The 12,498-nt window shown below is 45.1% G+C and overlaps 1 protein-coding gene across 12 annotated transcripts in view; it reads left to right on the forward strand.

The window, feature by feature from the left end:
* LOC110858018 overlaps positions 1 to 12,498 on the forward strand; it is a 95,035-nt gene that overhangs the window by 58,584 nt on the left and 23,953 nt on the right. For all 12 annotated transcript variants that reach the window (XM_035858362.1, XM_035858364.1, XM_035858365.1 and 9 more), the window contains one exon: positions 10,924 to 11,046. In XM_035858362.1, coding sequence (XP_035714255.1) covers positions 10,924 to 11,046 — 123 coding nt within the window. The remainder of the gene's footprint in view (positions 1 to 10,923; positions 11,047 to 12,498) is intronic.

Raw genomic sequence — 12,498 nt, forward strand, 5'->3', positions numbered from 1 at the left:
GGAATTCCTCCTCCCTGGGTCACCAAGAACCCTTTGTTGACGTTCATCCCTTACCATAACTTTCTCCAAATGTCTAAACGGGTCGTATTAATATTGCTTTGTCACTACTCCGAGTGGTTCATATTAGTCGAGTTGATATTATATAAATCTGAGAGAGTCCTTCTTCTTTCCTTCGCCAGTCCGTTTCTTTCGCCACATTCATATCCGAGTCTTTTATAGATAAATGATTTCCCAGGAGAGAGAGTAGAGGAGGCCGTGTCTATCTCTCTCTCTCTCTCTTTCGCCTGCTATTTCTATCCGTGTAGCGATATTGAGAGTTGAGCTGAAGCAATCTTGGATTCCCTGTCAGCTGCCAAGTGTCATGTGTTCGCACAGCTGTGTTTTTAGACAAGTCGTGTGAAGGGGACCACGTCTCCCACATTAGTTTACTGCCACCACCACCACCGCTTTCACTACTTAGGATTAGTACTGTAGTGTCGTGTGTGATGTAAGTGAGTAAGTAAGACTAAACTTTTGCTTACTTTACTACTGAGCAGGTATGTGGCATCCTCGTATCATCTTTCCACGCCAGTTGTTACCACCATGAGGAAGATTATGATCCCACCATGGTTTCTCTTTCTGTATCCCTTTTTCTGTCCGAGTCTGTAGTCTGCCCCACGATTGATTCCGATACACTTGATCCTTAAGATGTGACATTGTGCCCCACCCAGTGCACTACATTCTAAAGTAAATTCCGGATTCTTGGCAAAATTTTACCCTCGTCTCTATGTATGTATCCATCGCTGTATCCCTGCTTCAGCTCAGCCGCATTGTCAACACTTTCACCAAATGCCAACCATCGACATTCTCTCTTCTCTCTCTTGGTCATGTATTATTATGAATGAACTTCTAACTGCCGGACTTGAAACAATTTGCAATTTATGGCTCTGACGGCCTTTCATCTCCTCTTTTCGAAATGGCAACCTCTCATCATCCCGTGAAGTGAGTGTGTCTACTTTCTCTCTCTGGCTGCATCTTGAGGCCGCAGTGTGCATAGATAATGGACGGATGGATCGGTGGTGGTTGTGAACGAGGATGTTAAAGTGGGATCAGCTCAGCTCAAGAAATGACAAAAGATTGAATATGTTCTCGGGTTAGTTAGCGAGGATTTGGAAGAACAAGACGTAGGCTGTTGTGCTGCTGGTGGTGGCTCTGCTGTTTCCTCCAAAAGAAATCCATCAATCCCCTCCGGCAATAACAAACTGCATTGTTATTCAAACCCAATCTCAACTTGGGCTGGTGAAACACGGCGGAAGCTAAGCCGGCGATTTCTCTTGCTCAGCAGAGTGCTACAGGCCAGGATTTGCTCCCACATAGCTTTGTCTGTCTGTTTCGTCTCTGTGTATGTTGTGTATTTGAGAGGAGGGTTTCTACCGGTTCGTCTCAATATTATTCTCTCACCCTGCGTACGTATGGAGATACGTGTGTATGAACCAACCAGGAAGCCACGCGGCCTTATCTTCCCCACAAATCAACCTTTTCGTCCATTTTCAACACAAATTAATTCACGCTCCACTCGATAATCAAGATCGCAGATTTGGTTTTGAAGACGAGGCGAGTGAAAGTTGCTCAGTTTTTGGTACATAACTCGCCCAGGGTGAAATTCCTTTCGGAATTTAATCAAACTCTTACATGGGCTCGTCTAGCCTGGCACTCTTGGAAATTAGGTACCTACCTAAGACGTGAGATTACATCCTGCGTGCGTGTGTACTCACGTACGTTAAGATTGTTGTTGCATAATAGGAATCCGAGTGGAGATCCTTTCTTCTCCTCCTCATATTTTGATAGTCGTTGGGAATATGTGGGCAAACATCTGCAGTGACAACCACCTACTTACCTCATTGTTTTAGTCTGCTGTTAAATAATTAACCAAATTTAGCTGCACGGGCTTATCGTTCCTCCTGGATGGATGGTAATCCTTTGACTAATTCCCGGGCAGAAAGAGGCTTACTCAAGAGATACTACGACACAAGTCGGCCCGCTTAACTCACCTATCTCCACTTCAGCCTTGCATCCTTGCACCCAAGGAGGTCGGGTGCTACCCTGTACGACCAAAATACAAAAATGCAGTGTCACGTACACTGTACGAGCAGGTGTCTCGTCCTTCCGGTGAGATGAGGTGGAGACAAATAACAGTAATTTACTCCATTAACCATGGACAGTGATGATGACGATTGACAAAAGATAGGAACAGTTTTATCCAATTATAGATGGCCCGTCCTCCTCCTTCTTCTCCGGGTGCATCTGCTCATCCGACAAGGTCACTCACTTTCTCCACGGGGAAAGCAGGCAGGCAATGTAGTCGTATCTGGGGCAGAGGCAGGTGGGCAGCAAGCAGTGTTGCTACATGGGAGGAAAGTTAGTTAGGGCCGTTTCTTAAATAGGAGGGCTGGTTGGCATTACAATATTTTATGAGCCGCCACCTCCTCCTCCTCGTTGTTTTATTCTGACTAATAAGTCTCCGGAATTTACTGCTTCCTTCTTCTTCTTCGCCCTCTCACCGTTTTCCGTATATCTCCCAAACGCAACCACATAATGACCCAGACGAAGCTCGAGTAGCAGTTTCTACTTTCTTCCTCTCTGCTGAATTCGTGCACTGTTCGTCTCCTTCTTCTTTTGGGTGTGAAAATTGGGCAGCGTTCTCTTATCCTGCAACTGCCCCTAAATAAATAAAGTGATGAATTATTCCTTCTGATGAGTGCGCCAACTGTCCCATTATGTTAATTTTACCACCTTTCTCTCTCTCTCTTTCTGCTTACACACTTGAGGGCATGGTGTTAAAACTAACTAACTTTCTCTCATGTCTCATTTGCTTAAAATCGAGTACAAACCGGTATTGAAGGCTTTTTTCGGAAAAAAATTAGAGGATTGTGGAGCAGGGTTGAATGAACTGAGGGCCTTGTGTAACATATCACGGACGGAGGAGGACCTGTTTTTTGCGAGAGAATATAAAACAGTCGACCCTCACGAAGACTAACTTTCACACCGGAATTAGAAACACGATTTTGTGTGTCGCCAACTGCTCCGGGCTCGCTCTCCCGTTCTGCATCCCATATAATCAGACAGAGAAAGGTGTAGCCGAGCTGAACAGCAATTCATCAGGGTGACCAACAATTGCGTATTCCTCGCACTAAGCCTACTTTCTCTCGTCTACATAGTCCGATTATCTTGTTGGGTGGTAATCCATGTGTTGTTTTCCAACGGCGATAAAACACGGCCCATTTACTCCTCCACCACCACCACCACCATCGCCAGTACTCTTGGCCTCGGAGGAATGAAACAGCCGATGCCGACAATGCGTTGTGTCTGCCTTTGATGCAAACAAACTATCTGGAAAGTGTCACATTTCCATGAGTACAAGACCACCCAGGGAACATGTACTGCACATGCCATCATATACGGACTGTAGCCAATAATATCAATACTTATTGTACAACCTCCTGCTGTGCGATACTCATCGTGGCTTCTGACATTTCCATTTTTCTGCTTCATTCCCCATCAAATCAGAGGGAAATAATAAAGATATGCTTCCAAATGTGGGGTAGACACGGGAACTTTACCCGTGGACGTACAAATACATACGTGCACACAGCAGCTGGAAACTGCCAGGTGCTTGTTTCTCCACCGATGAACAGTTCTAGAGTGGTCGCCCCCACCCACGACCCACCCACTATCGCTGTACATACCTACTGCACTTCTATTCATAGCCTTTTTGTCATCGCCGTGTTTTGTGCTGCTTGGTGTGGGGAAGACGAGGAAGAAGAAGTTGAATTAGCAGCAGCGGCGGCTGAATGAATGGCCTTTATGACTGGATGGAGGATAGATTATCTGCTTGCTCCTGTTGGCTTCTCCCTTCTGAATTACTATAAAATATTCAAACATAATGAGATATTGATTCCCGTCGTCCTACACTCTCATACTTCATCGTCTTCAATTTCACCTCAGTCACTCACTCGCCACTTTTTACAAGAAACGTGGCATCTTCACCATCATGCACCCTGTCAAGCGCCGTCAATTTATGCTGCTGCACTTCATCGTTCCCTACTTCACCCTACGTGACGATAAAGACGAGGAAAGTACTTGGTGGTGGCTAGAGATATGCTCGCTCGTATCGTAAAATATTAAATTGTCACCTTGTTAATTAATCAGGCGACATGATCTACCAAACTGGGTAGCCAGCCATAGCCGCGTGCATAGTTAACACGGGGAAGAAATCTAATCTCACCGGGAACATGGAGGATAACAACTTTTTAGCGAGATTGAGCTACCTTGTCGGGCAGAAATTTTGCATGCAGTGGAAGAGAGCACGACCATACCGAGTGACTTCTGCTCATTCACGGCCTTATTATTTATTTAGTCGTGCAAGCAGTGAGGAAAGAAAACAAAGGTTAATACCAACAAAACAACAATGGATGCAATGCAGCAGCTCGAACGGACCCTATTTCATTTCATCACTACTCTTGTACAACTCCTACTACGAGAGGAGATCGTATACCACGATCAATAAATCCCATCTCACCTGCCCAATCTCAAGGTCTCCTACACACACACACGAGTCTGGACACTTTGCGAAAAGCCTTTGGCCTCCTCCTCCTTAAGTGCACTGCTCTTTCCTCGTACTCCCGGTAAACGTGGAGCCCATGTCTTTAGCAATGACCAAGAAGCAGGTTTGGAAATGGGACAATGGAAAGTGTGTAAATCAACCGGACAATACAAGCAGCAAGTCTGCTGCTGCTGTGCTTGGGGGACAAATGGAGCTGGGGAAAGAATTGAATATGAGGTGGTTCAAAGGTAGAGAAGAAAGGCAACCGTCTTTTCTTCCTCTTCTGTTGATTACAATTAATCCCCTTGGCTCTTCGAAGGAGAGAAAGTCAATAAAAATGAGCCACGGCGAGCAAATTACACTTTTGCTGACTCGCACACAATCCGCTCTCTCTCCCTTCGCCGGAGGGTTGTGTTGTTCTAAATGAGGACTCGTCTGACCTCTCTCTCGCGACCGAAATGCAATCCGGTATTGTATTATTGAGTATATAGGTTACAGGGTCCTCTAAATTGGAGCATATGACGACGGGCTCCAAATAAGTGAGTGAGTGAGTGAGTTGTCATTTCATACGTCTTACTCAGAAGGAGGAAGCAATTAAGAGAAAAGGCCGAAGGTGGACGTCGTCTCTCTGGTGAAAGTGAGAGAGACGGCCACAACGAGCAAAATTATTTATGCATGCCAAAGTGCAGCTTGTGTAACCAATATGGCACATACATAATGCATGCGGACAAGTATGCAGGTCCGTCCGCGATGTTGGGCCTCACTAACTGGATTATTAGTGTCCAAAGTGGCAATAAAGCGTTTTTACTCTTTTTACTCTCGTCTCCATTTCCACCACCACCACCAGTCTGCTCAGCCAGTCAGTCATCATTTTACACCCAACGGAGGACTACTGCCTCACTAAGAGAAAGTAATGCACTTAAGTCCGCTTAATATTTGAAGGCTGGATTTGCATGAATTTACATTTATGTGAACTTCTGCGGCTAATGTGCGTAGGTTGCGAGAGACGAGCGTATTTACGTCTGTACGTACGTACTTAAATGTATTTAATCCGTCCCGTGCGTTGCCGAGTTGACCAGACGAGCATTAAAGGGCACGATGATTGGAGTTATGTCAGCTCCACGGGAGAAAATAACTCTATTTAACAACAAACTTGTCCATGTTTCAATTGACTCGACGTGAGTCGTTTTATGTCCCATAAATAATAAAACCTGCGACTTAATGACATAACGAGCAATATATTGGTTTAAGTGGACCCTTTTGTATGGATTCGCGTCATTTGGGGACATGTATTATTTTTTGGTCCCATAATTGTACCCGACTCACCCGGCCTGTAGAAAGATGCGTGCTTGCTTGGAGATGGTGGGTATGTAGACAGATCCTGGTTTCATCAGAGGAACAATCAATTAGGGAGGAGAGTGTGTAATTAGAAAAAGCTGGGGAAATAAGAACTGAGCGAGCAGGAGGGGAATAGGGGACGAGAGTAAGGAGCAGAAATTAGATTTCATTCTTGTCTAATCTGGATTGTGTCCATAAAGTAATGCACTTAACCTCCTTTGAACCAAAAGTTGTGACGGCTCTCCATCCGTGCTGTTCCTTGGTTGTTGTGAATGTTGTTTTCACTCCCTGGAAATGCAGTGCTTCTTGTTTCTTTCCCTCTTCTTCCGCACCAACCAACGGCTGTCTTCTGCTGCCGCCAAGTCTGCTTTCTCCTCGTCTTGGCTGGCTGACACATGACCGGGCTGGCAGTAATGAAGACGCTCGCTCGCTCTAATTTATGGCAGGTTGCTCAGCAGAATGTGTGGAATGCAGTGTGGTTGTTGCTCCCTTCTGTCTCGATGGTGTGTGACATGCCGTGGCACGCTCGTTCTCGTCATTAGGACCGAAGGAGGATCGGGTGTGTGATATTGTGGTGGGGTAGCTCAACCACCATCACTGATCCTGCTGCCGGAGAAAGTGGAGAGAAAGAGGGCATTGAGTGAGGCAAAATAGGCAACATTGTTGCTTCAGGGAGCGTCAAAGTGTTCCCAAATTGGAGATTGCCTAAGGTGCTTGTTAATTATATTTTCCCTTCGTATCACAGCAATTCGGTCAGATCACGACTACTGCTTTTGTCTCCTTGGCTTGGAGTGTGGAGCTGGTGCATGGCGTGGGAGTGAGTGAGTGAGTCGTACAGTGGATCATGATGATGATGACCCTCAAGGGTACATGCGGACGGGGGCATGGGACAAATAAACCAGCCTCTCGCCTAGTTGAACATTTTCCTACTTGCTCTTTCGTTGGTGGTGGTGGTTGACCTGGACCTTGTATCCATATTTATCTACATATAAAATTCCATCCAAAAATAAATGCGTACGCTGCTCATCAGATCGATTATTTGGTTTGCTTAGGACGAAGAAGAAGAAGCAGGTGCAGTTGTAATTGAAAATAATTACAATAATTTCTGGGTGGGTTGTTTGGTCATTTTCACTCGACTGGAGAAAGCAACACACTCCAGAGTCGGACCACTTCACGAGGAGCAGTGCAACTTTGGCAGTGATAATAATGTGTGGTTGGTGGAGAGAGGATTGCATTGCATCATATCCTTCCATGTAGTGTGCAAGGGCTGTTATGGATGATTAGAGGGCACACAAAGGAGGAAGCCCCTTAAGCGCTACATTACAATATGCTCTACCAACCCATGCACTAGCTCATGGAGGCCGATCGGCTGGAAGAAAGTGGCGTTGGATGGGGGAGAGATAGCAGATTTTCATTTGGTTGCAGTTCCCATTAGCCGCGCAGTGCGATGGGAGATAGGAGCTAACTGGTATTAACAAGAAGAGTTAAAATGGATCTCATAAATGTTAAACGGTGAAGTAATGCGAGTGAAAATGGTGTTACAACACAGCTCCGCGTGACCCGATGGTGGCAGCAATTTTACTACAAGGCGAGATAGATAACGCACACTGGGCCGCTCCTCTCAACACCAGCACCCATCGAACCCTGCATATATCCAACGAGTACTGCATTTTGAATAAATTTGTACAACCAGCTCCTTGGGATTAACCCGCCTCACTTTCACGCCAACTTCCATATTTATGGCCTTCCTCCCTAAAAGTTAATTGCCCACTCAAATGAACTGCTCATTTTCTTCCGCCATCATCCCGGTTGACAACGAGGCCTGCCCCACCAACCAACCAACCAACCAACCAGCCAACCACATAGGTATGCAATCTATGCACATCTACCCGATTTATAGGGAGAGTTGAACACCCCGTGTAAACAAAGTTAGGGAAAAGTTGAGGCATCCCATTAAGCGAGAGGTGCGATTTGTTTCTAAACAGAGATACTTCTTCTCTCTGCTATGCAAACTATCTTGTTCCGCTGGGGTGGTGGTCAGCAGTTCATTTGGAGGGAGAGAAAGCACGATGGCATTATTAGTGGTACGTGTGTTCTGAGGTGAGACACGCACCCACCGAGGTAAAAACTATTCCGAAGTCATTTTCTTCCTTTTCTGTTCCTCTCTCATCCAATTTCGTGTACATCCACACCAAACGATCCATTCAGCAGTACATACTTTCAGTGGTCCATACTTTCTCTCCGCCGTATACACATATATCCTCGTGCTGCCGTGGGTTGACTCACAAATCCGGCCGACCGTAAAGAAATAGTGGGAGTGGGCCAAACCAACCAGTTTTCTCCGTGGTAAATCCGTGTGAAGAAGAAGGGCTTCAAAAGCTCTTTTATGTATTAAGCTCTCCTTCTTCTCCGCTTGTGAGTAAACGATTCATAAATTTCGAGAGGGCAACCAACGGGAAAATCCGTTTACGGATCGAGGATGAGCTGTCACTTTGTCCTCTTTCGCTCTGTGTGTGTTGCCCTATCACAAATAAATGCTCGTCCTCGCTCAATTGAGTATTGTTGGAGGGCTAAGTAGGGGATGGCTGAGTGGGTTGAAGGTTTGTCTTGATTTCCAGTCTGCATGCTCCTCAGTCTCAAGTTCAAATTCTTGGTTTGCCGTGGGTGGAAATATTTGTGATAAACTTTCTCCCTTCCATGTTGGCAGATTGATACCGCGACTCGTTTGCTGATAATGCTTGTTATGCAATACCTTTTAAAACTCACGTGAAACATGCCGACAGAGAAATCTGCATGATGCAAATTCCAGTTGTGCAAGACCTGTCAGGTCAGAAGAAGTGACCTTAATCATAAGTTATTTTCCTTCCCGTCTCCCAAACCGTGGTGGTGGTGGTGGACGTCGGGTGGGTAAAGGTTGTCCCGCTTCCTGCCCAGGATGATGAGGATGAGTTGGTCGATACCACGAACGTAAAGAACTCCACCCACCCACGAAGACGGTATGGACGGTGCATCAGCAGAGAAGCACATGTGAAGAAGATAAGAGGCAAATCAGAGCAGACAAACAAAATATTTATAACGCCAACAACAAACTTGTTCTCTCTGGATCAATACCGGTCCCTGGTGAGAGGTGGGCAGTAGCACATTCAGAAATATGTGCTACATAGCAGTATTTCTGCTCACTAAAAAGTGATAAGAATTGCATGTAGCAGAGGCGCATATTTCACTCACTCATCCAAATAAAACTAAGCAGGCCTGGAAATCCGCCGTGGTGGGAAATATATGAAGAAAAATGAATATGCCGGCCACCCTGTGCTCCGTTGCTCCGAAAATGTGTGCTGTTATTTCCAGTGAATTATTTAGGTTAGCCTTGAATGCGATACACCTGCACATATGTATGGGCCTTATTGGGTGCAATGCTCTCCATGCATGCATGCTCACTTATTTACTCGAGGCAATAAGGATAGTGGTTGGGGAGGAAATTGCGGAAAATCTCGTTTGACATCTAGCAACGAGGTTTGAGAGATGACTGAAAAACGAGGAAGAAACGCTTGCTGAATGTCAAACTGTTCCCGTGTAGTTGCAGTTTTCAGATGGAATGATCTCCTGGCGACAAGAATCGACTCTTAAGTTGGCCTTGTATTGATTGATTTTGACGGTGTCGTAATTAATCGGGCGGCAGAAGAAGGGATGAAGAATTGTTCGCATTGTAGGTGTCTGCAGCGGAGCGTTGTATTGTACACACAACCCTTATTGGAACTCATAGAACCGGGTTGGTGGCTGTGAATGGGTGTCATTGTTGGGTGTGAAAGGCATTTGGAGGGAGCAATCTCTTCTTCTCTGCTGACATGATGGCATTTGGCTGAATGGGAGCTCAGCTTTTGAATCGCTCAATCCTCGACACAGCGAAGCCAGTCTAAATATGCGGATAAATGCTTGCTCCTTAGAACATGAAACTGCTTTTACACTTTTATCTCTCCTCCGTGTCGTCCCACCACGACCGCCGTTTTCCTCTCCTCCTCCGACGTCTCACACTTATCCGATTCGACGATATCCACTCCGTTCTCAGCTGTGCACAACTTTACGACTGTCAACTCATGCCGACACAATGTTACAGCCCCACTAAAACTTTAAGACTCGTTCCGATTTGTCGTCCCATCCAAATCTGCAAACGTCTCTCTTCTTCCGCCTCCTCCTTGACGTGACATGGACGGAACGGGCAGCTTTAAGCTTTTGATTTATGGTCCGTGTAGGTGTACGTTTGTGAATGTGTGGCAGTGGTCAGCGGAAAAATATGTCCCACTTATTCGGCCATCTATCCTTCAAAGAGTATGGGGAATAGGATGCAGATATGCGGCATAAATTCAATGGGGGCACGGAATAAACTTGTAATATGAACACACCCACCTCCATTCCTGGCCGTAAAGGATGGTACACACCGCGAGAAACGGGCCCTTTAATGAAGTGGAGAGCCTGGCAGGAATAAAAGTGGGAGAAGACTAAAATAAGACCATAAAGTTGTCACTCTACTCACTTGTTACAGATTTTAAAGTTGATCAAATGTTCTGTTCTGTAATTTCATCAAACTCCAAATCTCCGAGAACGTAAAAGGATTCTAATGTAATTTACCAGAAAGTGAGAGAGAGAGAGAGAGAAAAAGAAGAGTGAACAACTTTGGGACATAAAACTCTCTCCTTTCTCGCTCTCTTTTTGAGATACTTGGTTCGTTGGTGCTTGTTCCTCTGGAAAAATGACTTTCCAACAGAAATTGGGCATAAAACCTGTCTGCTCTCGCTATATGCGTATGTACAACACACACTTCTTATCTCTCCTTCTTCTCCCCCCTCGTCTCCAATTGTACGCCGCTAATAATCTGTCTGTCTGGGCAGGATGTGTGTTATTACTCTAAAATGCAAACTCATGCTTTCATCCCAACTCTGAAGGAAAGTAAACTATGTTTGGAATCAGGATAACCATTGACTCTTGTTTTTTTGTGTGTGTTTCAGGAGCTCAAACCAAAACAGCCATGTCCATCATGAACTGTATTCAAGCCCGAGACTCATGCATGAACAACACGGCGTGCCATCCAATCCTGGAAGTGGTGCCAAGAGTGTGCGGGGCTGAAAAAGGTAACCAAATTATTCCACCCTTCCCTTCACCTTCCTCAGTCAGAGAAAGGCCATATACATAACTAACCAATTTTGTTAATAATGAGCAGCGTACGAACGGCAGAGAGAGAGCGAGAGAGTGAACTTTATGTCATGATTGAGTCTTATCGAAGCTTAATTTCCTGTTATTGATAGAAATTGGAATAATTAATATTTGCTGGGTCTCGGGTCTTCTTGGAGGAGACAGTTCCGCTCTCCTCCGTCATTAGAATAACATGTCAATTCAATTAGCCACACTAGTTGAGAATTACGACATGCCATCACTCATCCGTAACTGACGTCCTGTTCAATGTTGCATCCGTCCATCAATCCATCCATTCAAACATCCATCCATCCATCCACCCACCCAACCAACCACCAACTAATAACTAATGAGACGATCGCCGGGGAGAGAGAGAAAGCGATGGCGATATGAAACCGTTTTTCCTGGTCTCGTATAAAGTATACATTGCATAAAATGTTGTTATGTGAGGGCGGTCAGGCGGCAGTCAGAGTTTGCATGAAATTGTCTCATGTTGATGAATTACATATTTTGTGGTGTGGTGTGTGTGTGTGCTTTCGTGGAAAACACGAAATGTGGCGATACCCATAAATAACGTCTCGAGATGAGTGAGATGATGATGAATATTGTGAGAGGAGGGTGCGGTGTCGTGTTTTGGGAGAATCGTGATCACAATTTGTAATTGCATTAAATTGGTGTTCATTTGGTATTTTGGTGTACCATCGTGTGAAAAGTATAGAGAAAGGGGTGCACGTTTTCTCCTCTTCTGGGAAGAAAGTGGGAGGAGGAAGTGCTGGTAAAGTTCCCAAAAGTAAAGTTGGTTTCTGCATATACATAGAAGCATATGCTTATATAGTTCCTTGTATGTACATGGGTTTTCCATGCCGATGCTGCTATACGTGTTCGCATAATAGTCAAAGGCACATACGTAAATACATATGTACAATGAGTCGTAGCATGTTATGCTATTTCAGTTCAGTGAGATTGATTGGCTATTGTGCCGCATGCAGTGCGGGTTGCATGGCCCTTTGCCTGCTTTCTACTTTCTCTCTCTCTCCTTCTCCTTCAGATGTATTTGAGTGGATTAAAGTTGGGTGAAATGAAAGTTGATTTAAAATATGGAAAAATTGCCGATTGTCATGACGATAAAATCAAACCTTGGAGGAAATGCGTGCCCAGACTTGGAGTGAATTGGCTGGCTAAAGCTCCACTTTTGTTTGGACATGGGCCGGGCACTCGAGCAGTTAATAAAAACAACGATTTATCAATTTATTTCCCTATGCGCCACTTTCTCCGCCTCGGCTTCTCTCTCTCTCTTAAGGAGTAAGAAAGTTGTACTGGACACCACCACCACCACGCTAAACTACCAATACTACTTTTATTTCCACTACCTCCACTACTTTCACTCATAT

Source organism: Folsomia candida, unplaced genomic scaffold (genome assembly GCF_002217175.1).
Source record: "Folsomia candida strain VU population unplaced genomic scaffold, ASM221717v1 Fcan01_Sc020, whole genome shotgun sequence".
NCBI classification, from domain to species: domain Eukaryota; kingdom Metazoa; phylum Arthropoda; class Collembola; order Entomobryomorpha; family Isotomidae; genus Folsomia; species Folsomia candida.